The 25,154-nt window shown below is 39.1% G+C and overlaps 1 protein-coding gene across 2 annotated transcripts in view; it reads left to right on the forward strand.

The window, feature by feature from the left end:
* Positions 1-24,935, forward strand: part of LOC133554014 (sodium-dependent neutral amino acid transporter SLC6A17-like) — a 69,848-nt gene extending 44,913 nt beyond the window's left edge. The window contains exons 12-13 of one of the 2 annotated variants that reach the window (XM_061902336.1): positions 24,296-24,573; positions 24,678-24,935. In XM_061902336.1, the coding sequence (XP_061758320.1) occupies positions 24,296-24,573; positions 24,678-24,846 (447 nt within the window). In that variant the 3' untranslated portion in view covers positions 24,847-24,935. Of the gene's footprint in view, positions 1-580; positions 9,148-24,295; positions 24,574-24,677 lie in introns of those variants that run through there. The other variant, XM_061902337.1, reaches the window with a different exon arrangement.
* Positions 24,936-25,154: the final 219 nt, after the last annotated feature.

Consider the following 25,154-nt stretch of genomic DNA (forward strand, 5'->3'; position numbering starts at 1 on the left):
ACCAACCGAGCTCTGCCGCCCCATAGTAACTAATTAGATGACCATAGTAACTAGTATATCATGCAAAAGTGCAGATTCCAGATTCCAACCATTGAAAGACTTGGTATAGTAGAAGACTTACGGTTATTAGACAACATCACTGGACATCATAACGGCAAATACACATTCCAGCTTAAAGATCTAAAAAAAAAAAAATTGGGAATGTCCGGCGGGCCAGATTCAAAAGCTTAACGGGCCGCATGTGGCCCCCGGGCCTTAATTTGCCCAGATCTGTTCTAGAGGATGCTCGCTGGGCCCTGGCCATATGGTAAAGAAACACTGCTCTAACACTATAAAACAAGTTTAAAAAAACTATTTATTCAATTATGATTAATCAAAATGAATCCAAAACTGTAATTAATTACATAAAAATGTACAATATAACATATAATATTTGTATATATTACCAGAGCTGGAGCATGCAGGATTGTCCTCAAAAAGTACCTTAGTGCAACTTCCTGCTTATCCATCTTGTTGCCTTGTGCTTCAATGTTTTCCTCCCCATCTTTTGCTATTCTCTCCATCATTGTTTCTTTGTCAGGGCTCAGAGCGTTTCCACAGCTACCCACCCTGGGCTTTAGGCATGGCCTATTCCCTCATCGTGCTGGCCATGCTGCCCTTACCTCTGGTTTTCATCGTCCGCCACTTCAACCTCGTGTCGGACGGCTCCAACAAGCTGTCAGTCTCTTACCGTAAAGGCATGATGAAGGATATCTCCAACCTGGAGGAACAGGACGAGCAGCGCTTCATCCTCAACAAGAACCCCAGCGAGGCTCCTTCTCCCATGCCCCCTCACCATGCCTACCTGGGGCCCGGGGGTACCCAGGAGATGACCAACACCAACTATGGCACCAGCACCAAGACAGGCTACCAGAACATCGGCTCGCCCGAGTCCGAGCTATGATGCAGCATTTCGCAGTGCGTCGTCCGGAGAAAAGAAGAGAAAAAAAAAATCCACCGACGTGTTTTTTTTCTCCATATCACCTTCACCTGTCAAGTGATCAGTAGACGTTTTCCAAGCTTCAGGTGTGCCCAATTTGCCATGTTCTGAATAATAATCCCACATTTAGGAGGTGGTTTTCTGAATGTAAAGAGCACAATCTCGTACAAATTGTTCACCCTACATGGTCACAATACTAGTGTCTGAAACGTGATTGTGGTGTTGTTAAACAAGCACATTCTTATTTGTGCTACTGCGGGACAGATGCAGCTATATTTCCAGCATCTCTGAGCCTTAAAACAAAGCAGCACTTTTTCTTTTGCCATCATATCTTTCTTAGACAAACACAGCTCCGTGTTTGATCCCGGTTGTCCAACCAATCATGTTAAGCGCAAAATGCTTGTGTTTGATCAGCTTCACGCTCGCCATTGCCGGGGCTCGGTGGTGTGAGTTTTTTCATTCAAATGCAGAAATGCCTGTTTGGGCTTGTGCGCCACTCCTGAATGTGAAAAGGTGGGTAAAAATAGAGTTGTGCGTTACCCAGTGGAAGCCGTGGCAACGCGCCATAGATACAGAGCCTTTTGTGATGACGAGGAGGAGGAGAGTGGACGCCTTGGCTTTTGTTGGCTGCACTTGCACATTTGCTCAGCAATAGACGAGACGGTTTACTGTTAATCCGTTATTTACCTTCATTATAGAACATTCCGACACCTGGAACACAAAGGCTATATTTTGATGTCTGTACATGTGTATTTTCCTGTGAGTGCAATTTTTGGTGGATTCAAATTGTACAGTGATGTAACCATATTGAAGTGGCAATACACTACTGTAACCACTAGGGGTCTCTGCTGGTCAACAGAGGAGACAATGCCCCGCCCCCCTTTCCCTGTAGCCCCTTTTCGAGGCAAAACCAATGCTTGAGACTGATCAGGTGTAAAGTGATGCACACACAGGTCAGTCCAGGGGCGCCGCTAGGGATTTTGGGCCCCATGAAAAGAATCTTTACAGGGCCCCTCTATCTTTACAGGACCCCACTGTATTATAATTTCATCATCATTAGGGGCCTCTCTGGGCCCCCCCCCTCCATCATGGGCCACTAGAATCCGTCTCCTTCACCCCCCCTTTTCGGCGCCCCTGGGTCAGTCACAGTGTTGGGTGCCTGCGGAGCGTCTGTTTGCCTTATGCTTCCTGTGCCAGTTCGTTCTTGATGATATACTTTAACTATGTGCAGTTTTAATCAATGTTATTTCGTCGTGTCCACTTGAACACTGTAATTAGATTGAGACCCTTGAGTTGTTTTGTTAAGCACACACTTTTAGAGGGCAGCTTTGTGGGATTTGAAGTCAATAGCATGCACTTATGAGGGTTTGAAGGTGGTCAAAGCGCTTTAAGTTAGGTTAGGGTACTTTATTAGTACCCAAATGTGAACTCGTTTTGCAGCCAGCAAGATCAGGACTTCCATTGAATATAGAGAAAAAGTAAAATGATGAATAAATGAAATTAGTTTACTTCGGTCATATAATCTACCATTTTGTGTGATCAATTTAACAGCACAAATTATACATATTAACAATCATATACATAAACACACAAAAAGAAAAAGAATGACCGAAAAAGGAATAGGCTGAAGCCAAGACTTATATTTGCCTATCCTATACATTCACTGAAAATTAGATTGCCTGTAACATCAATGGGATGAAAGTAATTGATGCTATATTTTATATTTTTCCATTATTTCACCTTTGAAGGCTTTCTTAAACCTTAACAAAGAGTTAATTAAATAAATAATTAATGTACCAATGATTACAACACTCACGCTAGGTGTGGTGAAATGTGTCCTCTGCATTGAATCCATCCCCTTGATCACCCCCTGGGAGGTGAGGGGAGCAGTGGGCAGCAGCGGTGCCGCGCCCGGGAATCATTCTTGGTGATTCAACCCCCAAGCAGGGAGGTAATGGGTCCCATTTTTATGGTCTTTGGAATGGCTCGGTCGTGGTTTGAACTCACAACCTACCGATCTCAGGGCGGACACTATAACCACTAGGCCACTGAGAACTACATGTCGTCAACTCATCACTGAGCTTGTTCCAGCATTTTACTCCTAAAACTGAAATACATTTGTATTTATATTCGTTCTTACTTTACATATTTCAAAAATCAATACCCACCATAAATTATGGTTTTCGCCTCTTAATTTAAAGAACCTGAGAATACAAGCTGGAAGGCTGTTGTTCTTTACTCGAAACATAATTTCCATTGTTTTAAAAAAAAAACACAATATCTGAAAATTTTAAAACATTACAACTTATGAATAAGGGATTGGTAGGTTCATAGTAGCACGTTTTGTGTATTATTTTAGTTACGCTATTTTGAAGTTTAATTATTGGGTCTATGTTTGTTTCATAAACATTTTCCCAAACTTCATGTTAAATATAGAAAAAAGAAAGACTACTATTACATATGCAGACATTTCTTATTCAGCATGTGTCTTACTCTATAAGGAATAATAATAATAATATGTTAGACATGTAATTCATGGACGTACCACATAACCAGCATTGGTAAGATCATAAAATTGTAAATCAACTAAAGGTTCTCCATAAAAAAGATAACATATATAATCACAATAAAGTGAAGTGAAGTGAAGTGAATTATATTTATATAGCGCTTTTTCTCTAGTGACTCAAAGCGCTTTACATAGTGAAACCCAATATCTAAGTTACATTTAAACCAGTGTGGGTGGCACTGGGAGCAGGTGGGTAAAGTGTCTTGCCCAAGGACACAACGGCAGTGACTAGGTTGGCAGAAGCGGGAATCGAACCTGCAACCCTCAAGTTGCTGGCACGGCCACTCTACCAACCGAGCTAAACCGCCCAAAGTAGGACTTGGAGCAATCCACAATAAAGTATCATAAATAAAATGATAAATTACACCAAAACAAACATGGGCAAAAAGATGGACTACAACTTGTTTAGTTAAGTTATGGCAATTGGTACAAAACTGCATCTGTACTGTTTTGTTTTGCCTCTTGAATTAAAATATAATTATTCATAAACACTGACTGCACAGTATCAGGAGCAATTCCACCTACTGCAGTGTTTAAATGACTGGAACTTTACATTTTTAGGTGAGACGACAGGGCTGTCTAGTAGTTGACCACATGTCACCTTACATAGTGGAACCTCGATTTACGAACTTAATTGTTTCTTCAACATGGTTCACCAACCGAAAAGTTGGAACAAAAAAGAAGAGTTCGAATAGTGAAGCAGAGTTCCCCATAAGAATCAATGTAAACATGAATAACAGGGGGTGAATAACTTAACAATCTCTTTTTTTTAATCCAAACAACACAACAACATAACAGCAAGCTTAAATGTCAACACGTATTCTTGTTGGTGCGCTCTAAAACCCCAAAAAAAAAAAAAAAGCAACTAGTTTTACCATGTGCTTGGGAATATTTGTGCCAGCGTTGAACACTAGGAGTTTTGGAGTGTCAAATGAATAACTTTGATTTATATCGCGCTTTTCTAAACACTCAAAGCGCTCACAGAGAAGTAGGACTCATCATTCATTCACACCTGGTTGTGGTAAGCTACATCAGTTGCCAAAGCTGCCCTGGGGTAGACTGAATGGGCAGTGGCTTCACATCGTCACCATTATCGTTAGCACAAACAAGCAGTGTAAGGCGATCCTTCACCATATTGTGTCTAGGTAGTGCCTTTTCCTTCTCTGTAATAAAGGTCCGCTGTAGCATCTTTTTTGGTCTCATCCCAATTAAAGTCTTTCTGTGTAACAAAGGCCCCTCAGCTTATAAAATCCCCGAACTGGAGGAGTCGCAAGTCAGTCACACAAAGTGAATTCTAAGTGCTCTGACCGCGCCAACAATTGTAGAAATAAATCGTATACTCCAGCACAATCGTAGAAATAAACTCATCAGAATTGCCACTTGGCGTTGAAGCTCTGCAAAATGACAGAGTCCAGGTGTATAGGATGACATGGGGGCCCCCCATCTCTTCAAAATGCAAAATGAATGAAGTAACCATTGGTTGAAACATGGTCCGAACACAGAGGCATATTTGGGGCGATTGTAAACGTTTGTAAACCGAAACGGTCACAAATAGAGGCATAAGATTTTGTTGAAATAACCCACAAAATATGTTAGAGGCTCCAAAAGCACTACAGTCGTTCCTCGCCACGTCACACTTCAAAGTTTGGGGCTTCACCATATTGAAGTAGTTTGTTTTTTAAATAACCAATTCTTGGTGTTTCGGGGCTGAATTAAACATTCTCAAACATAAAATGGCTAAATGAGCAATAAAATACTAACTCGACAGTTGTATTATCCACGAGAGTCAAACGAATCAAAGTGCACTTTTCAGTATCGTGGCCAGTGATTGGCTCAGCTTCAGGCAGCATTACTGTATTGGATTAAACAGTGTAAAAGTGACTATGGCTGTTATTTTAGGTCTCATACTGTCAAAACCTGTCTTTAGAAGGTCGTAAACAGTTTTTAATGCTCTAGCAATGAAAATGTACAATTCATAATTAATCATTCATACTTCACAGAAAGTAATTTACCTCGGTTAAGGCCTGGAACCAATTGACAATGATAAACGAGGGTTTACTGTATAACCTTCTCAGATCCAGCATCCTCTGCAGTGGACGTCTGTATTTTGCATAACAGGGCAATTTTTTTTTTTTTTCAAAAGGTGTAACTGAAAAAAAGCAATAGCCCAAAAACAAATGTCCACTAAAGAAGACATTGGTTCGAAGGACAAAATATTGATTATCATAGGATGAGTATAGAATTTGGTACTTTTATTGCCACCAAGCAATTCAAACGGTGCCATATTTCGAGAGCTCTGTTGCACATGACGCCATGAGCGGGTGCCTCGAAGATATTTTGGAAAAAAAAAACAAGTATGCATGTTAGAAAATGCTGGAAAATAAGGTTGTATTTCTCAAAATGTTTTTGCTTGAAGCTAATATAATTGGAATTAGCCTTAGACATGCTACTGATTAGCATCAGCGATTTTACATGGCGATTTCAACACATCCAATTTCGGTAATGAAATCTACAATTACGATGCACCTTACAATCAAGTGGCATGTACCTATTACAAGGTACAATACTTACAGGATAAATCATTTTAAGGGCGCAACAAAAGACTAGAGTCATCTGACTAGACAACACATTGTCTATGCAATACTGCCATCTAACGTTTTTGAATCGCAACTGCATGCTAAGTCTACTTTTTGATACTTGCAAATGAGACTCAAAATTTTGAGAAAAAAAGACCCACAGCACAGTTATTATTAAACAAATAACATGTATTTCCACATGAACACATGCAGAAGTAGCGAAAATTGGTATCGTATTGATTTTTAAACGTAAAATGTAGCCATCTCTAATTATCCAAGATGATGTACCGCGTGTCTATCTTGTTTGCCTGTTGCACGGTTGTAAGAACATACCTATAGACAACAACTGTTGGAAAGAGAAAACTGCTCGGTTATGATTTTCCTTATTTCAGACATGCTTAACAGCGTTCCATTAACGTCCATCACATGTTTACACTTGCACAATTCAACATGTCTGACATCCATCCATCCATTTTTCTACCGCTTATTCCCTTTGGGGTTGCGGGGGGCGCTGGTGCCTATCTCAGCTACAATCGAGCAAAAGGCGGAGTACACCCTGGACAAGTCGCCACCTCAACGCAGGGCTAATATATATATATATGTTTTAGTCAATTAGTGCATGAGGAATATATATATATATGTATATATACAGTATAAATATATTTATATTAATATATATAATTATTTATATTAATATATATATATATATATTCCTCATGCACGAATGAGGAATATATATATATGTATATATATACAGTATATATATATGTATATATACAGTATAAATATATATTTATATTAATATATATATATACATATATATATATATATATATTCCTCATGCACTAATTAACTAAAAGAGTGCGCACTTGCCGCACGCTCGCCCGACACTGCGGCGCGATGATGTCACGTTATCAATGAGAAAATGTATTTTTAGACAACAAGTGATAGAAAATAGATTAGAAAGGACACATTTAAAAAAATTACTTGAAAATTTCTGCGGGCCGGATATTGTATGCTGCCGGGCCTCATTCGGCCCACGGGCCTTAGTTTGGGGTCCCCTGATCTAAGCTTTGTAAATTCCGGGTATTATTCTCTATTCTTTCATTATCATATTTTCAGAATGTGTTTGTTCTATTTTTGGCCAAAGTAAGACAACGGAATCAATCTGAAGTTGTCTTTATTTTTTAGTTTCAATGTCATGATTTTAATGCGCAGATTTCCCTCCATGCGGCCCCTTGAGCTCAAATGAGTTGGACAGCCCTAATGTACAGTATTACAGCATATGTAACAGCTGCGGCACAAAACAAAGGGCAGCATAAAAATAAAGAGTAGATCCAGCAGAAAATAGACATTAAAAACAAAGAAAGGAAGCTAACAGAAAAGGTCGGACAAATTGAAATAAATAAATTGAGACTTCCCGCAGGCTGGATTTTGGACGCTGGTGGGCCGTAGTTTGGGGACCCCTGCTGTAATCTGTCAAAGCCCTTGTCTTATAAAATGCATTGCCTTCTTTGCTGTTCTTACTGTACAGTAACAGTAAAAACATTTGATCAGACTGTACTGTGCATACTTGGAAGGAGCTAAAAAGACAATGACTTACTGGAAAGGAAACAATGCACTTGTATTATCATTAGACTGCAGCGGGTTTTTTGCCCTTTTGCCACCAGCAGAATATAACCCCATCTTTTTTTTAATAAGAATCGCTGGGTTGGGATGTGTTGTCGATACAAGTGACCCTCAAACTCCCAGGTGAAGGTATACCTTTGGCCTGCAGGGGAAGAAGAGCTGTCAGAGATTTTTGGAAAAAAAAAAAACGCATTTGAGGAAGCACAGTAGTGAGCACAAAGCAGCCACACATGTCTCTGGGTGAGAAATGAGCTTCAGCAGCCGGCGAGCTAAAAATACTGCCAGCCAGCCAGAGTGAATTAGGTGAAGAAACGTATTGATCATGTCAGCTGTTCATCTTCAAGGAGTCTGCACACAGAATGGAAGCACTGGCATGGGCCTGGTATCACCACAGTATCACTAACTTTAATGGTATCAGCATATCTGCACAATTTATATGAAAAAAAAAGACAATTTTCCAATTTTCTGCTTCTCTCAAAGCCCCTCTAATAACTAAGTAAAACACTGTCACGTGATACTCAATGTAGACAAATGTATTGGGACACCTGATAAACTTGAATGAATAAATTAAAATAGTATCCCAATACATTTGTCCATGTCTTGTATTTGTTGTTTCCACGGGTCTTCTTTGTCTTCTAAGTTGCGTTAAATATGTATTTCTAGCTTCAGTTTCTGAAATTAATATTTTTAAAAAAATAGAGTGATATTATCTATTTATTAGTGCAAATAGTATAAATATGTGTGACTAAGCTAAGGTTATATTTATTGTATTTAAACTGTAAATATTGATGTACATTCTGAGACATTCACAATAAGTATATCTAGTGAAAGTGAGCAGGTGTATACTTGAGCTGTAAATAAATAATAATAATTGTATATTTTGAAATATTTTTTTGATTTTTGTACAGTAGGTCAATTTACTGTCGCGGTCATGTCTGTTTGTGCGTTGGTGGTGGTACCCGAGTCAACATGGCCAAGGGATGTGTGATGCATTTTGTGTGGATGTGCGTGTGTGTAAAGTAAAAGTGTGTTAAGTAAATGTAGGTTTTTGTGTAGTTTCTCTGCTCTCACTGTTATGTGCTGCTGATTATGGGACCACTTCTGTAAACTCTTTTGTGTGTTTCTTCCTGCCAACAGCAGACTGGCAACATAAACAATCAATGAGATGGAAAGTTAAAATGTTGTCATCCTTTATTTATTGATTTATTTATTTTTTGGTTGACCAACTGTATAACTTAACATAAATTAGCAAACAAAGAGAAATAAAATGATCACTTTGACTAAAAAGTCTATAATGTGTGTCTGTTTTGTGATGTGCGTGTAGTATTTGAGATACAGTATGTTACGTAACACGCAAAGGAGTGCAAAGAGAGCACAACTACAACCAGATATTTTAGAGACTAAAATGCGAATACACGTTGAAAGACGTAAAGCCTTCTCATCCAAATTAATTTAGTTTTGGGCTTCCGACAAGCTGCTCCGCCTTCCTTGAAAATTTGGCCGTGAGGGATGGAGTGGATAGTATTTTTTTTTAAAGACAATGTGTTCAAATCATGGCTCGATTCACATTCACACAAGCAGAAATACCAGTTTGAAATTGTAACCACAATAGTTAACTGCAGATTATTTGCACACAATATTGTAAAAGTGTATTAACTTTTAAGGGGGAACTGCACATTTTTTGGAATATTGCATATCATTCACATCATTCATATATATATATATATATATATATATATATATGTGTGTATATATATATATATATATATATATATATATACATATATATATATATATATATATATATATATATATATATATATATATACACCGTATTTCCTTGAATTGCCACAGGGCATATAGTATGCGCCTGTCTTGAATTACTGCCGGGTCAAACTCGCTTCCCAAAATAATTAGCGCATGCTTAGTATTACCGCCTGGTCAAACTCGTGACACTTCCTCTGTCATCATTTTCAAAATGGAGGAGGCTGATTTCAATACCGGTAATTTGAAATCGCATAAAGGGAAGAAGATTAAGAGCTATTCAGTCGGATTTAAGGTCCAAACTTACATCACACTTAAATATTTACTGCATACCTTTGGTAAGTGCTGGAGTGAGAAGAGGTTTTAAAATAATTAGCGCATGCTTACTTTTACCGCATGCCTTTGGTAAGCGCAGGAGTGAGAAGAGGTTTTAAATTAATTAGCGTCCCGGCGGCAATTCAAGGAAATACAGTGTATATATATGTATATATATATGTATATATACATACATACCTATATATATACGGTGTATATATATATTTATATATATATATGTTTATATACATACATACCTACATAAATACATATATATATGTATATATATACATATATACACACATATATATATATATACATATATAAATATATATAGATATATATATATGCATTATATACATACATATAGATATATACATAATATACATATATATATATGCATAATATACATATATATATATATATATATATATATATATATATATATATATATATATATATAAAAGCATGGAGCACGTGGAAGACGCTCGCAACAACAAATTGATGACATCTGCGCTCATCTACCAGACCTGGGATGCAAGCATAGGCCTTTGGTTGATACCAGCACAGGCGTGAGTAAAACTGAATTAAGTAATGCTGATAATACTGGGCCCTATAAACAGTATAGAGCTAAGATTCCAAATAACGCAGCTTCTTCCAAACAACGAGTTTCAAACTGCAAACCATGCACAAATATTATGGGACCAAAATTCAAAGCCTAAAGGAATTGATTAACGTGGACCTCGATTTAAACACGTTGAAAAACTTATTCGGGTGTTACCATTTAGTCGTCAATTGTACGGAACATGTACTGAACTGTGCAATCTACTTATAAAAGTATCAACCAATCAATCAATCAATATTTGGGGGTCACCTTAATATTAGAAGTGTTGTCCAAAAGACTGAACAAATCCAGCAGTTATTGTCAGACTCTAATCTGGATTACCTTTGTCTATCGGAGACATGGTTAAAACCTACAACACCTTTTGCTGCAATTAATGTCCCAGGGTACAAGATTTAGAGAAAAGACAGATTGGTGGGAGAAGTTATGATCTATGTAAGGGAAAACATTAAAAGTGAACAAATAACCCTCACAGTAGATAACTTTGAGTGTGTTGGAATTAAAATCACATTGTCCTCAGAAATGTATTTCAAGGTAATCGTTGCATACCGACCACCCACAGCTAAAGACATTTGTCTCAGTTCATTTTCAGACATCCTCAAGCAGCACAGTATGAAATTAAGGGAGTAGGTTTGATTTTGAGATTGGTGGGGACACAAAAGTGCTCCAAGGCAGCACTCTGAAAGTTTACTCTTTTTTTTTTTTACATTAGCAATCATAATTTCACGTCATGCAGATGTTATAGAGTAAAGCAACTAAAATGAAAGCAAAGGAGACAACTTCGAAGAGTTCTCATCTTTAATCTTTAGTGTAGGGCTGTAGTGCAACTGTGCATCATACTGTCAATTAACATAGCCTACTATGTAACGACAGATACATTAAGGACAATGACCATAGAGCTTGATGGTACAGTTACTGCCTGAGCAAAAAGGCTTTTACTAAATATGAATATTACTTAATATTAATTAATTATATTTTATAATTGTAAAATCACATGATCATCTAGTGAGGTTTTATTGTTTTTCCACCACAACGTTTTGTTCATTGGTATTTTCAAATCGTTGCTCACTTTTACACAAATACATGAAACTAAAAAATAATTTCAAAAATAAAACGGAAAGGTGAAATCCGGCGATGTGATTGGCTGTTAATCGTGGTTTAAATATTGAGCACGGCTACTATTCTAAAGCCTTATCACAGCGCAGGCTATCACTCCGCCTCAGGCACGTATGACTGGTATGAATGGAAGTTGTTGTCATGTATCCATGACAACAGACTGTTGCAGTCCGTAGCAAAAGACAGCTGATGTTTTTACGATGTTAAAAAACGGACTAAAGTAGTTGAATTCACATGTTTAACTTTAACTTTCACCTACGGGGAGGGTTAACAATGGTAAAGGGGACCGAGCATTGACTTTCACCTGAAAAAAAGCGGAGGAAAAGACGAGATGCAGTGCTAATTTGGAGCTAACGTCTGGAGAGATGCGACTATTTTTTCCACAGTGAGGCTATTTTATTGGATAATATGTATTTCTCAATTGATTGATTGAGTATTCATATTTCATATTGCCTTTATTGGTAACCGTTTTATAAAAGCAATATATCACTCCAGTCCATGGTATATGCTCATTATAGCACTCTAAGGGGCGTGACTGCAGTGATATATTGTTGAATTATTCAATATTGTGGAGCCTCTATACACCCTTGAAGTAACTTACAGTTTGACTCCTAAAGAAGTTTCTTATATCCAGTTTTCTTTTATTGACATCCTTCAAAACCTACAGCACACACGCACGCAAACAGACACAAACACAATGTCAATCACAGCACTGATATTAAAATCCATCTAGCTACCGTGTGCCAGGAACAACAAATGCCGAACATGTTGACAACTTACACTTACTTACAACTTACAAGTTACAACTTACACTGACAGTTGACCTGCCTCTCGTCCGCTCGCTAGCAACTAGCATGTAGGCTAGCTTTTACAATCAGAAGGAGTGACAGCGGGGACAACCAATCACACGTAAGTTAGCATGAAACCGGCAACCAATCAGGCAGCGATATTTAGGTTAGAGGCGGGACTTCTAGCAGAGACCGACATTTAACCCTTTCTGTGCCATAATCATTGACTAAACATTACTGGCAGCGCTTGTATTGATAGTGACTACACAATAGCGCCTAGATATTGGTAGGGACGTGTGCCTAGCATCCTTACCCAATTCTACGCTCTTGTATGAAATAATTATTCGTTATGGGGGACTTTAATCTGGACTGGCTGAATAAATCACGTAGAAAGAAACTTAAGGATATTATAAACGGCTTCTACATGACACAAATGATAAACTGCCCTACTAGAATTACACATTCCTTCCGAACCTTGCTGGATTTGGTATTTACTGATAAACCTGATCACATAAAAAAAACTTACAATTTACTAACCGGCTTATCAGACCATAATATCACATTGATAACACGGAAGTTGTCAAGATTTAGGTATCACAGCCAAAAAGGTGCACAAAAATGCTTGCCCTATACCCCTAAAAAAGAGCAACACTTACACGAGAAGGAACTTAAAACTGTACCATGGAGTGACATAAATTGGATAAGCACTGGGCTTCACGGTGGCAGAGGGGTTAGTGCGTCTGCCTCACAATACGAAGTTCCTGCAGTCCTGGGTTCAAATCCAGGCTCGGGATCCTTCTGTGTGGAGTTTGCATGTTCTCCCCGTGAATGCGTGGGTTCCCTCCGGGTACTCCGGCTTCCTCCCACTTCCAAAGACATGCACCTGGGGATAGGATGATTGCCAACACTAAATTGGCCCTAGTGTGTGAATGTGAGTGTGAATGTTGTCTGTCTATCTGTGTTGGCCCTGCGATGAGGTGGCGACTTGTCCAGGGTGTACCCTGCCTTCCGCCCGATTGTAGCTGAGATAGGCGCCAGCGCCCCCCGCGACCCCGAAAGGGAATAAGCGGTAGAAAGTGGATGGATGGATGAACAAGCCTGTGATGACCTAATGACAAAAATCAAAGAGATTATCCGTAAATACACTAAAACAAAACCCAGAAAGAAAAGTGCTAAAATAAAAATACCGTAGATTAATGAAACAATTTGGATTCTGATGAAAAATCATGACTCAGCTCTCAAAAGAGCAATTAAAACATGTCTAAATACGGATCGTATGATTTTTAAAAGTTTGAGGAACAAAGTTACAATGCTGCTGCGGAAAACTAGGGCTGACTTTCACTGAGAATTAATCAAAGCTGCAAAAGGGAACATTAGACAGTTATGGAAAACCATTGACAAATGGATGGATATATATATATATGCAGAACTTTGCTGCTCGTCTGCTAACACAGACCCGCAGACGTGAGCACATCACCCCTATATTAGCGTCCCTTCACTGGCTCCCTGTGTGTTATCGAATCAATTTTAAACTCCTTCTATTTGTTTTTAAGTGTCTAAACAACCTCACGCCAACACATATCTCCGACCTCCTTCAGCCTTACAGCCCCACCCGATCCCTAAGATCAACCGATCAGCTGCTACTGACAGTCCCTGACACAAGGCTGAAGCTTAGAGGTGACAGAGCTTTCGCCGCTGCTGCTCCCAAGCTCTGGAACGACCTACCTCTGAGTGTTAGACAAGCCTCCTCTCTTCCTGTTTTTAAATCTCTCTTAAAAACACACTTTTATTCCTTGGCTTTTAACACTAAGTGATATCCATCCTGCAATGGCGTCCCATTATACACCTGCTGTGAACCTGTTTTTATGTTTTTATGTTTTATTTATTAATTTTTTATCATGTTCTGTTTGTGTTGTGTTGTTTGCTCGGTTCTCGTACTATCTTTTAACCTGCCCATTGTACATAAATGTGCTTTATAAATAAATTTGATTTGATTTGACTAGACTCGACTTGTTATATTCCTATTTTTACTGTTAGATTTTTTTACTCTTGTTGTTGCTTTTTATTTTTATTCTTATAGTAATATTTTCGATTTTATTTCCATGTAAACAACCCATTATTTACTTTGTACTAACTTTTTAAATTCAATCTCAATTCTGTACACTGGAATTTAAATTTTCCTGAAGGAACTCTTCTGAAGGTAAATGGTAAATTGGTTATACTTGTATCGCGCTTCTCTACCTTTTTTTTTAAGGAACTCAAAGCGCTTTGACATTATTTCGCTAACCAGGACCCATGAGGAGCAAGGATGAAGTGTCTCGCTCAAGGACACAACGGATGTGCTTTATATGGTAGAAGGTGAAGATTGAACCAGGAACCCTCAGGTTGCTGGCACACCCACTCTCCCAAATACGCCACGCCGTCCCCAAGGAATCAAAGTACTATCTATCTATTAAAATTGAAGTACCACTGTACTGCTTTAGGTAATAGTTTGGCAGATTGGTAAACAGCATTAAATTCGCCATTAAATAATTGAAGCTCTTAACATCGAACTCCAGCAGCACGGTGGTAGAGGGGTTAGTGCGTGTGCCTCACAATACGAAGGTCATGGGTTCGATCCTGGGGCCGAGATCTTTCTGTGTGAAGTGTGCATGTTCTCCTCCTGACTGCGTGGGTTCCTTCCGGTTACTCCGTCTTCTTTCCACTTCCAAAGACATGCAGCTGGGGATAGGTTGATTGGCAACAATGTGAATGTTGTCTGTCTATCTGTGATGGCCCTGCGATGAGGAGGCGACTTGTCCAGGGTGTACCCTGCCTTCCGCCAGAAAGCAGCTGAGATAGGCTGCAGCATCCCTCGCGACCCCGAACAGGACAAGCGGTAGAAAATGGGTGGATGGAACATCAAACTCTTCTCCTGTAACAATGTGTGTTTCTGTCTCTCTTAACATGAGTTTTTTTGTTGGCCTTCTCTACAAAATCCAAATAAATGTATCTTTACTTGTTGACATTGAGTCACTCTTGATCACTTAAAACACTCCACTGCTTCTGCAGTGGAGTGTTTTAAGTCTCGTGTTAAGACCCATTTTTATTCTCTGGCTTTTAACACTGCGTGAGTTGTGTGGTCCTCTGTTGTCCCTTGTGTTTTAAAATTGTGATTTCTATTTACTGTTTTAATTGATTTTACCCTTTAAAATCGTTTTTAATCATATTTATTTTGTATTGTTTTTATATTGGTTTTATAAGTATTTATTTTTTAATTTTTTGTTTTTATTCAGTCATTGGTGGAGCTCAGGATAGTATTTGAATATTGTTTTTAATATTGTTGTCCAGCACTTTGGAAACATTTTGATGTTTAAATGTGCTATATAAATAAAGTGGATTGGATTGATTGGATTGATCCAGTCTTCCTCAGTTCCGCCTATGAAAAAAAATGTGCTACTTGTGCATTGCCTTGTTTGCTTATAATATTCCAACACTGACCCAAAGTGGGCCCTTTGCCAGATTATATAGACTGCCATGCACTCTTAGTTGATTTATCATGGCCTGTCGACAGGAGGGACGCACCATCCGCACGGTCCATCACCTGCTGCTTGGCCCAGATTTTCATCACGCGGGGTCGTGTCGGGTGAACATCTGCACAACACTGCGGTTAACCTTGTCTCGTCGCAGAATACACGACTTCTGGTGTCAAGAGTGCAATTGCAATCTCACTATTGAGCAGTGGATTTAATCAAATGTTTCGTTCCTAGAGACCATCTCGCAGTCTGCAGAGTGAAGTTGCTTTAATTGATATTGGACGACCTACACTCTGGAGCTATGTAAATGTCTCAGTGCATCCTGTAAATACATGTTTCCCACCACCTGACCCACACAAATAGGCCCACCGGATGTGATGCAACACATGAAACAAGGGTTAATGGGAATCCCACCTGCGAGCCTGCGGGATCTTTTCTTAGAGGTTTATCTAAACGCAAGGCACACACACAGCCAGGAGGCCACTTCCCATTTTCCCACTGCTCGGCCACCTGATCCAGGAAAAGAACCGCGGACATTTTTTTTTTTTTTTTTTTACACTTTGACCGTCATTTTCCTGGCGGAGGCGTTGCAGGGGCAGAGAGCCATCAGTCACATTCTCACATGGCTTTTTCAGCTGCTGTCAGCCTCCACACGCGGCAGAGAGCAGATGGTCCTCCGCCAGGCCCGTTCAGTGGGCTGACCTGACAGCCAGGACAGCTCATTACTGTTTGACCAGCCATCTCACAGCAAACACAGCTGAGCTTGAACAACATCCCCACTAAAGGGGCCACATGTTGCCGTGTGGAAGGACACACTTTGATTTTATGCGTGAATCTTCCATTCAGTCGGAATCATCTCAATTGCATTGTGTTCAGGCATGATTTTTATTTTTTATTTTTTACCCTACATATGTCTGTGCATCTTGCAGTGCTCACTTGCATGCTAGAGGCGTAATCGTATTTTTGGTTTAAAATAAATAAATAAATAAATAAAAGGTGCCTACATGCTCTACTGCAGTGGTTATCAACCTTTTTTCAGTGATGTACCCTCTGTGAATATTTTTTTAATTCAAGTACCCCTCATTCAGAGCAAAGCATTTCTGGTTGAAAAAAAGAGATAAAGAAGTAAAATACAGCACTATGTCATCAGTTTCTGATTTATTAAATTGTATAATAGTGCAAAATATTGCTTATTTGTAGTGGTCTTTCTTGAACTGTTTGGAAAAAAAGATATACATATAACTAAAAACATGTTGAAAAATAAGTGATTCAATTATAAATAAAGATTTCTACACATAGAAGTAATCATCAACTTAAAGTTCCCTCTTTGGGGATTGTAATAGAGATCCATCTGGATTCATGAACTTAATTCTAAACTTTTCTTCACAAAAAAGAAATCTTTAACATCAATATTTATGGAACATGTCCACAAAAAATCTAGCTGTCAACACTGAATATTGCATTGTTGCATTTTTTTTTCTCACAGTTAATGGACTTACATTCATATTTTGTTGAAGTATTATTCATTAAATATCTTTATATAGGATTTTTGAATTGTTGCTATTTTTAGAATATTAAAAAAAAAATCTCACGTACCCTTTGGCATACCTTCAAGTACCCCCAGGGGTACGCGTACCCCCATTTGAGAACCACTGCTCTACTGCAGTGTTGTTCAACCACTGTGCCGCTAGTGCCAAGGGAAATTCATGTAATTGGTCCAAATATTTTTTTTTTCCAAATCAATCATTCTAATCTGCAAATAATGTGCCGTTGCTTAGTGCCTGTGCTGTGTAAAACTCAGCATTGTAACCTCGTAATACTCCATGTCAGCAGGTGGCAGCAGTTCAGTTAATTGCTTAGTAATTGTCGGAATGTGTCGGGTGAGACGAGGATGATCACAATATGCAGGCCATGTATTTGGCACGCCCTTGCTTGCCTAACAGAATTGCTAATACAACACCCAGTGGACGCATTTAGAACAGCATTTTCTTTCATTTAAAAATGCAGCTCGATTTTACACTTCTCGCGGGCCGGATTGAACCTATTTGCGGGCCTGATTCGGCCCACGGGCGGCATGTTTGACATCCCTGTCAAAGACTGGCGTTCGCATACACCCATACACCGTCAACGGTTCCACGGGAGGTGGAACAGCTGGCTCTCTGGTGCAGTCAGAAACATCTAGAGCTGAACCAGCTAATACGAGGATGTTTGTTACTCAGATTTTAGCTTTTAACTTCAGGCATAATAATTAGCCGAGAGACAACTCTTTTCTCAAAATAACCTTACAGGGCTCTTATGATTTTTTTTTGTACATGAATACACTTCCTTGTTGTTTACAAAACATGTAATGGTGGTACTTTGGTCAAAATTGTCCACAAATGTTGTTTTATAGACCATTTTCGGGCCGCTTTTTGACTGTCTTGTTGCGAACCCGCGTGACCCCAAGATCCAGGAACCAGGAGAGTGCAGAGAGCCAGTATTTCATCCATGGATGAAGTACTGGCTGTTCAGAGTCGGGACCCAGGATGGACCGCTCGCCTGTGTATCGGTTGGGGACATCTCTGCGCTGCTGATCCGCCTCCACTTGGGATGGTTTCCTGCTGGCTCCACTATGGACGGGACTCTCGCTACTATAATGGATCCACTTTGGACTGCACTCTCACCGTTATGTTAGATCCACTATGGATTGGACTTTCACATTATCATCTTAGACCTGCTCAACATTCATTGCTTTCGGTCCCCTGGGGGGGTGCGGTCCTCTCCAAGGTATCTCATAGTCATCATTGTCACTGTCACCAACGTGGCATTGGATGTGAGTTTTTCCTTGCCCTTATTTGGGCTCTACCGAGGATGTCGTTGTGGTTTGTGCAGCCCTTTGAGACACTTGTGATTTAGGGCTGTATAAATAAACATTGATTGATTGATTGATTAAGTGATGATCAGGTAAGAGACTTTTAATACTCAAAACAGGGAAAGAAGCAGTCGTGCATGTAATGTTCTTAATATAGTCAATCCTCAAGCCCTGAGGAACAGGCGAGGCAGGCATATACAGCAGCCTGATTGGCAACTGCGACCAGGTGTGCCAGGCTGCCAGTCAGAAACAGGTGAGGAAAACGAGTGCGCAGAGGAGACATGCAGGAAATGGGAATCAAATAGGAGCACTGGCAAGAAATAAACACAAAACAAGAAAACGCAAACAGAATTGAAGTGACAGATCGTCACATATCTCTTCAAAATTAGCTGTTTTGTGGGAGGTCTTATTAACATGTCTCCGCTTAGTTCAAATCCCGGCTGAGTCATACCAAAGACTATAAAAATGGGACCCATTACCTCCCTGCTTGGCACTCAGCATTAAGGGTTGGAATTGGGGGTTAAATCACCATAAATGATTCCCGGGCGCGGCACTGCTGCTGCCCACTCCTCCCCTGACCTCCCAGGGGGTGATCAAGGGTGATGCGTCAAATGCAGAGAATAATTTCGCCACATTTAGTGTGTGTGAGACAATCATTGGTACTTTAACTTTAACTTCAAAAGCATCTTCTCTCCAATAGACACATAGTTTTAGTGCATCCATAGTAAGTCTACAATTAGATGTAAGTTAAAAACATACGCTAATTTGTATTTGAAATGACAAGAGCGGAGGATGCATGTGTATGTACGAGCAAGTCTTCCCCACAATAAGAGGATAGAGAAAAAGAAGTAACTTATCGGACTCGCGCAAAGCCCTTTGGGTAAATTACTACCATATTGTTTTGATCTGTTGCAGCAGGTCATATCTTTTGTTGTTTGCGTAAATTATTCGCCTGTGTTTAGTGTGTTTTGGTTTCATGCGTCAGGCGGCTCCTTTGTTTACTTTTGTTGCTAGGAGCGATAGCTACACACCTGTCGTAATTTTATGATTAGTGTTCTCACCTTTTGTAAGGCTAATCATCTCCCTTATTTATACCGGTCTCATATGATTGTCCATTGTTTGCCACACATGACTGTGTTTGTTGGTTTTATTGTTTGTTTCACACTACCTATGCAATTGATTTTAGAGTGAATCGCAATTCTTACTTGTAACGATTCCTAATCGATTGAAAATATTAGAATTTTTTATTTTAAATACTAATTTTTTTTTATTTTTTATTTTTTTTCTAAATGCTCTAGCCACTCAAACCAATCATTTTGTTAATGGAGATTTCAATAACTGCTGTACAGATATACTTTACAAAAGAGAAGTGTCAGATACTTTGCTTGTTGCTTAATTTGTATTTAAATATTTGGATAGAATTGTATTAAACAAAACCAGTTTTCTCCGATGCAATATAGAAATGTAATACAACTATTTATCTATTTGATGGAATATTGTAGAACTGGTACCCAATGTTATTGACAAAGTATTGATTTTGAAACGAGAATTGTTTTGAATCGAGATTCGATTCTGAATTGAATCGTTACCCAAAGAATTGAATCGAAAGAAATCATGTGGAGCCCAAAGATTCACAGCCCATACTAAGTTTCACGATGCTTATCTTCATGCCACGCAAAGATAGTGCTTAAGTTGTGGGTTTTCGCCTGGTGTGTTGAAGTAAAAATTAATCTTACCAGCAAACTGCCTGATGTCCTCTGCATTATTTGGAATTGCAAAACTTCACAACATGCCGGCAAAAGACAGGCGATTTTGTGGAAGACCTCTGTTTTTAAAGGAATCCTAGAGTGGAAAGTCAATGAAAATGCACCATTGCACAGAGCGGTTTTCAAAAAGTGAATCTGTGAGTTAGACACCACCACGGTCTCGGTGTACTCTGTTTTTGCCTGGCAACTATGACAAGTTGTCGAAACATGCTGCTAAATGGGGAAAATGAGGAAAGCTATGCAGCAGGTTAAGGTACAAAGTGCAATGATTCAGCATCCTGACCCTGATTTCCAAAAGTTGGACAGATGAGGGAGCCAGTGGACTGACAGGAAAAGTATTGGCAAAAAGGAGGTAAACAGAAAATGTAAAGTGCTGGACAGGAAATAAAGTAAATTACTAGAAACTAATAATTGCAATGAGAGATCATGACATGTATCTTGTACCCAACTTGAAAAATAGGGAGCATTTTATTTAAATAAACCTATTGAATTGTGTCACTGGGCTCTAATATCATATTCAAATGCCTTGAAATTATTGACACAGAATAGACGGTTTACCATAATAGAATAAATGCTAGAAGCTCTAATCTTTCATATGTAACCTTGTCTATCTATGACTAAGTGAAGGCTGGCACCTTCACAAGTGAGTTCACCTCGGTGACTCCAATGTCAGCCAGACACTCGATGAATGCCATTTCTTTGACTGAAGGCTGCAGATGAGCAGACGTTTAGAAAACCTATCCCCACCGGTCAATATTTAAGTATTACCTTCAGTTGGAGGCAAAGCCTTCACAGGCAGCATTAAATTTTCCAACCTCAGAATGACAGAGGAACGGCACTGCCTAGAATAAACAATTGGATGTTTATATGGGAAGCGTCCAGGTTTTATGCCAACAAAAGCATGAGGTGCTATACTGGAAATGTATTTCAGGGATGGGATAAGTCTATTTTAGAAAATGATCTGTCTTTTCACTGAATCACTGAATCTTTAATACCAAATCTCTGACTTTGTCTGAATGGGATTCAAAAATGGTCTGGTCTTATTAATCAAAGACACATAGCAAAGAGCCATGAATCTTATCACTCTGTGAGATTCTGGGATCCTTCTAAGACAAGTGAAGGCATTTTCCCAGTTCTTTTGTTGAACAGTTCCAAATATCTGGTCGTCATTCATGGTCCACAGAATCTTACTCTATAGGTCACAAATAGTAAAGCGCTGGTCTCAGTCTGCAAGTACACCAGTACCCAGAGGTGGGTAGTAACGCGCTACATTTACTGCGTTACATCTACTTGAGTAACTTTTGGGATAAATTGTACTTCTAAGAGTAGTTTTAATGCAACATACTTTTACTTTTACTTGAGTATATTTATAGAGAAGAAACACTACTTTTTACTCAACTCCATTTATTTACATTCAGCTTGCTACTCGCTACTGATTTTTATCGATCTGTTAATGCAGTCTTTGTTTGTTTTGTTTTGTCAGACAGACCTTCAAAGTAAGATCTATCACATGCCTGCGTTTCACTAATCAAATGCAGTCACTGGTGACGTTTGACTCCGTTTCACCAATCAAATGCAGTCACTGGTGACGTTTGACTCCGTTTCACCAATCAAATGCAGTCACTGGTGAAGTTTGACTCCGTTTCACCAATCAAACAGAGCCAAGCGGTCACATGATTAACAGCACTTTTTTTTAATATAAACATTTATTTATAAATTTCAACATTTACAAACAGTTGAAAATAATAATCAAAGTACAAAAACAGTACAAAACAGTACAAAAACAGTACAAAACAGCGCCACGGGGTTGTAAATTTAAAGTAACTAAAATAGAATGCAAAAAATATATATATATAAAATAAACAAAATGCAAAATTTGGAACACAGCATCATCGTTTTCACAGCTTTTTGGTTGTTAGAGGTAGAGAATGTTTTAATGTTGCGTTCTAAATATTGTTCAAAGGCACAAAAAACAGGTCGGGTATTGAGAAACTCACATTTATGAATACAAAACTTAACCGATAGTATCATGAGGTGGCAAAGGTAAAATTAATTTTCAAATTTTTTTTCAATACAGTGTAAAACCAAATATATATTATTAAATATATATTATTGTTTTAGTTGCTTAAGAGATATTCCTGGCTCTGAATTTGTTCATTACTATTTTTATGTTTTGTGTTTTTGTGTATTACTTGTTGCCGTCATCATTAATCGAACAGGTTACTCATCAGTTACTCATTACTTGAGTAGTTTTTTCACAACATACTCTTTACTTTTACTCAAGTAAATAGCACCTGGGGATAGGTTGATTGGCAACACTAAATTGGCCCTAGTGTGTGAATGTGAGTGTGAATGTTGTCTGTCTATCTGTGTTGGCCCTGCGATGAGGTGGCGACTTGTCCAGGGTGTACACTGCCTTCCGCCCGATTGTAGCTGAGATAGGCGCCAGCGCCCCCCGCGACCCCGAAAGGGAATAAGCGGTAGAAAATAGATGGATGGAAGGAAATATTTTGGTGACTACTCCTTAATTTTACTTGAGTAATACATCTCTAAAGTAACAGTACTCTTACCTGAGTACAATTTCTGGTTACTCTACCCACCTCTGCCAGTACCTTTTATTTACAAGCTCAATTGGTTCTAGGACCAAGCTTGTAACTCAAAACCCTCGTATCTTAAATCAGCCACGTCCATTAAAATCTATCGAAATCAATTTAATCCGTGCTTAGCCCACTCAAAACAGCACAGTGGTATCATGTAACAAGTCTTTTGGAATAAAATCTAACTTTTAGACAGTAGTTGTATGAAATAATGTAGGGATTCTCAAATTGTGGTATAGAGGCTCCATTTAGTGGTATGCCAAAGAATCAACATTTGATTCATTAATTACGTACAGTCTTTTATTTTCCAACAATCTTCAGTGTTACTGTTCAAACTGTGTATTGTTACAGTGGCCAAAAATATTACATATAGTTAACCTCCGCCCTGTTTTAACAAAGACTGAGGCCTACCACGCTAGTGTATTTTAATGTTGATCACTATGGCAGTACTTGGAGAGAGAATTTTTTTCTGTGGTTGTACTTGGTGAAAAATTTTTTAGAACCACTGAAATAATGTGTCAATGTACAGAACAAAAATGCTGGAGTCGTATCTCAAATTATTTCGTAAATAGAAGTCTACATTACGAAATGAGTCTGGACATTTAGTTGCAATCAGCTCATACACTCTCAGAAGTCAATTCAAGCACACATTTCTACACAAATTCAAGTTGGAACTAGCCTAATATGCAAATGGATCACATACAGGCATAAAACAGACCGCCCTGACTGCTTGTGTCTGGAATGTCGTATGGTGTGATGATGGTGTGCATTTAACCTTGAGCAGAAGAGAGACTTTTCCCTCTCGGGACAAAGTGATTTGAGATCATTCTTATAACTTACAATAACAGTATGATGGAATAATATAAAATTAGAAACTGCTGCATGTATACTGTGTCTCAGGATGTGTAACTAGAGCAATCAGGCTTCAGACAAGGTTATTTTCACAACAGAACATTTTAATACACTCGCTAATAACATTAAAACCAGTAATCGTATGTCTGCATAAACTTACTAGTTCAAATGATCCTAATCCCTGTGTCAAATTTCCTTTATCAACAAAGGTGAGTGCTCAGTTATGGGGGTTAGCTGGGCACTTATCAGCGCAGCCTGATGTTGAGTAAGCTGCAGTGTATGTGTGTGTTGGAAGAAGGTGTGTAAGTCAAAGAAGTAATATACAATACAAATTATCATTATTGTTATTGATGTGTCAGTTACAGTTGTGGCTTGGCATTGTTGACGTGGTCCCTGTCATGACGCGGAGTCGAATCCGCGTTTCCTCGTCGGCTGGAGCTGCGAGCGCCTCCCCTGGCAGCGTGATAAGATGCGCCTCTGCTGATAGCACGATAAGACGTGGCTCTGCTGATAGCACGCCCACGCAGCAACGAGCCTGCACACAATTAAGAACCAACACACCTGCACTTAATGAAAGGGAGCGGCATAAAAACCAGCAGACCCGAGGAACCTTTGCCAGAACGTCGCTAACTCTTCAGTAAGCATTACGTCTGGCATTCCTTTACCCATGATTTCCTTGCCTTTTTTTTTTGCTCTCTCTCTCCGTGTATCCCTGGTTCATGTTCCTTTGTGTTTTTATAGTGACTCCCGTGCCTTCCGTGATCGAGCCTTGTCATTCTACTCCCATCCGGATTCCTTACTGCTCTCCTCGATCCACGACTTCCCTGCTCGGACCCACATCACGCTGCCTCACTCCTGCCCACGACCCCTTGCCTGTCCACAAACTGCCTCTTCGCCTTTCCCCTCTTGATTCAACGAAAGATTATAAACAACACTCACAGACAACAACCCTTGGTAACATTTACATTATTAATACTACACATAGTCACACTCATTCACTTGGAGTAGCATACACACGTCGGGTACTCATCAAAGGTTTAAAATAAACATTGGAAATCGCAGTTCTGCCTTGGTTGTCGCCTCCTTCCCTCCTCTGTACACAACAGTCCCAGGATGCAGAAAAGGTAGGCGGTGTGTGAGTAGAAGGTCCCGTTATTAGATAAGTGGAAATAAAGCTTAACAAGAGAAACAGCACCGACATAGGAAGGGTAGTCAACC

This window comes from Nerophis ophidion, linkage group LG06 (genome assembly GCF_033978795.1).
Source record: "Nerophis ophidion isolate RoL-2023_Sa linkage group LG06, RoL_Noph_v1.0, whole genome shotgun sequence".
Taxonomy (NCBI): domain Eukaryota; kingdom Metazoa; phylum Chordata; class Actinopteri; order Syngnathiformes; family Syngnathidae; genus Nerophis; species Nerophis ophidion.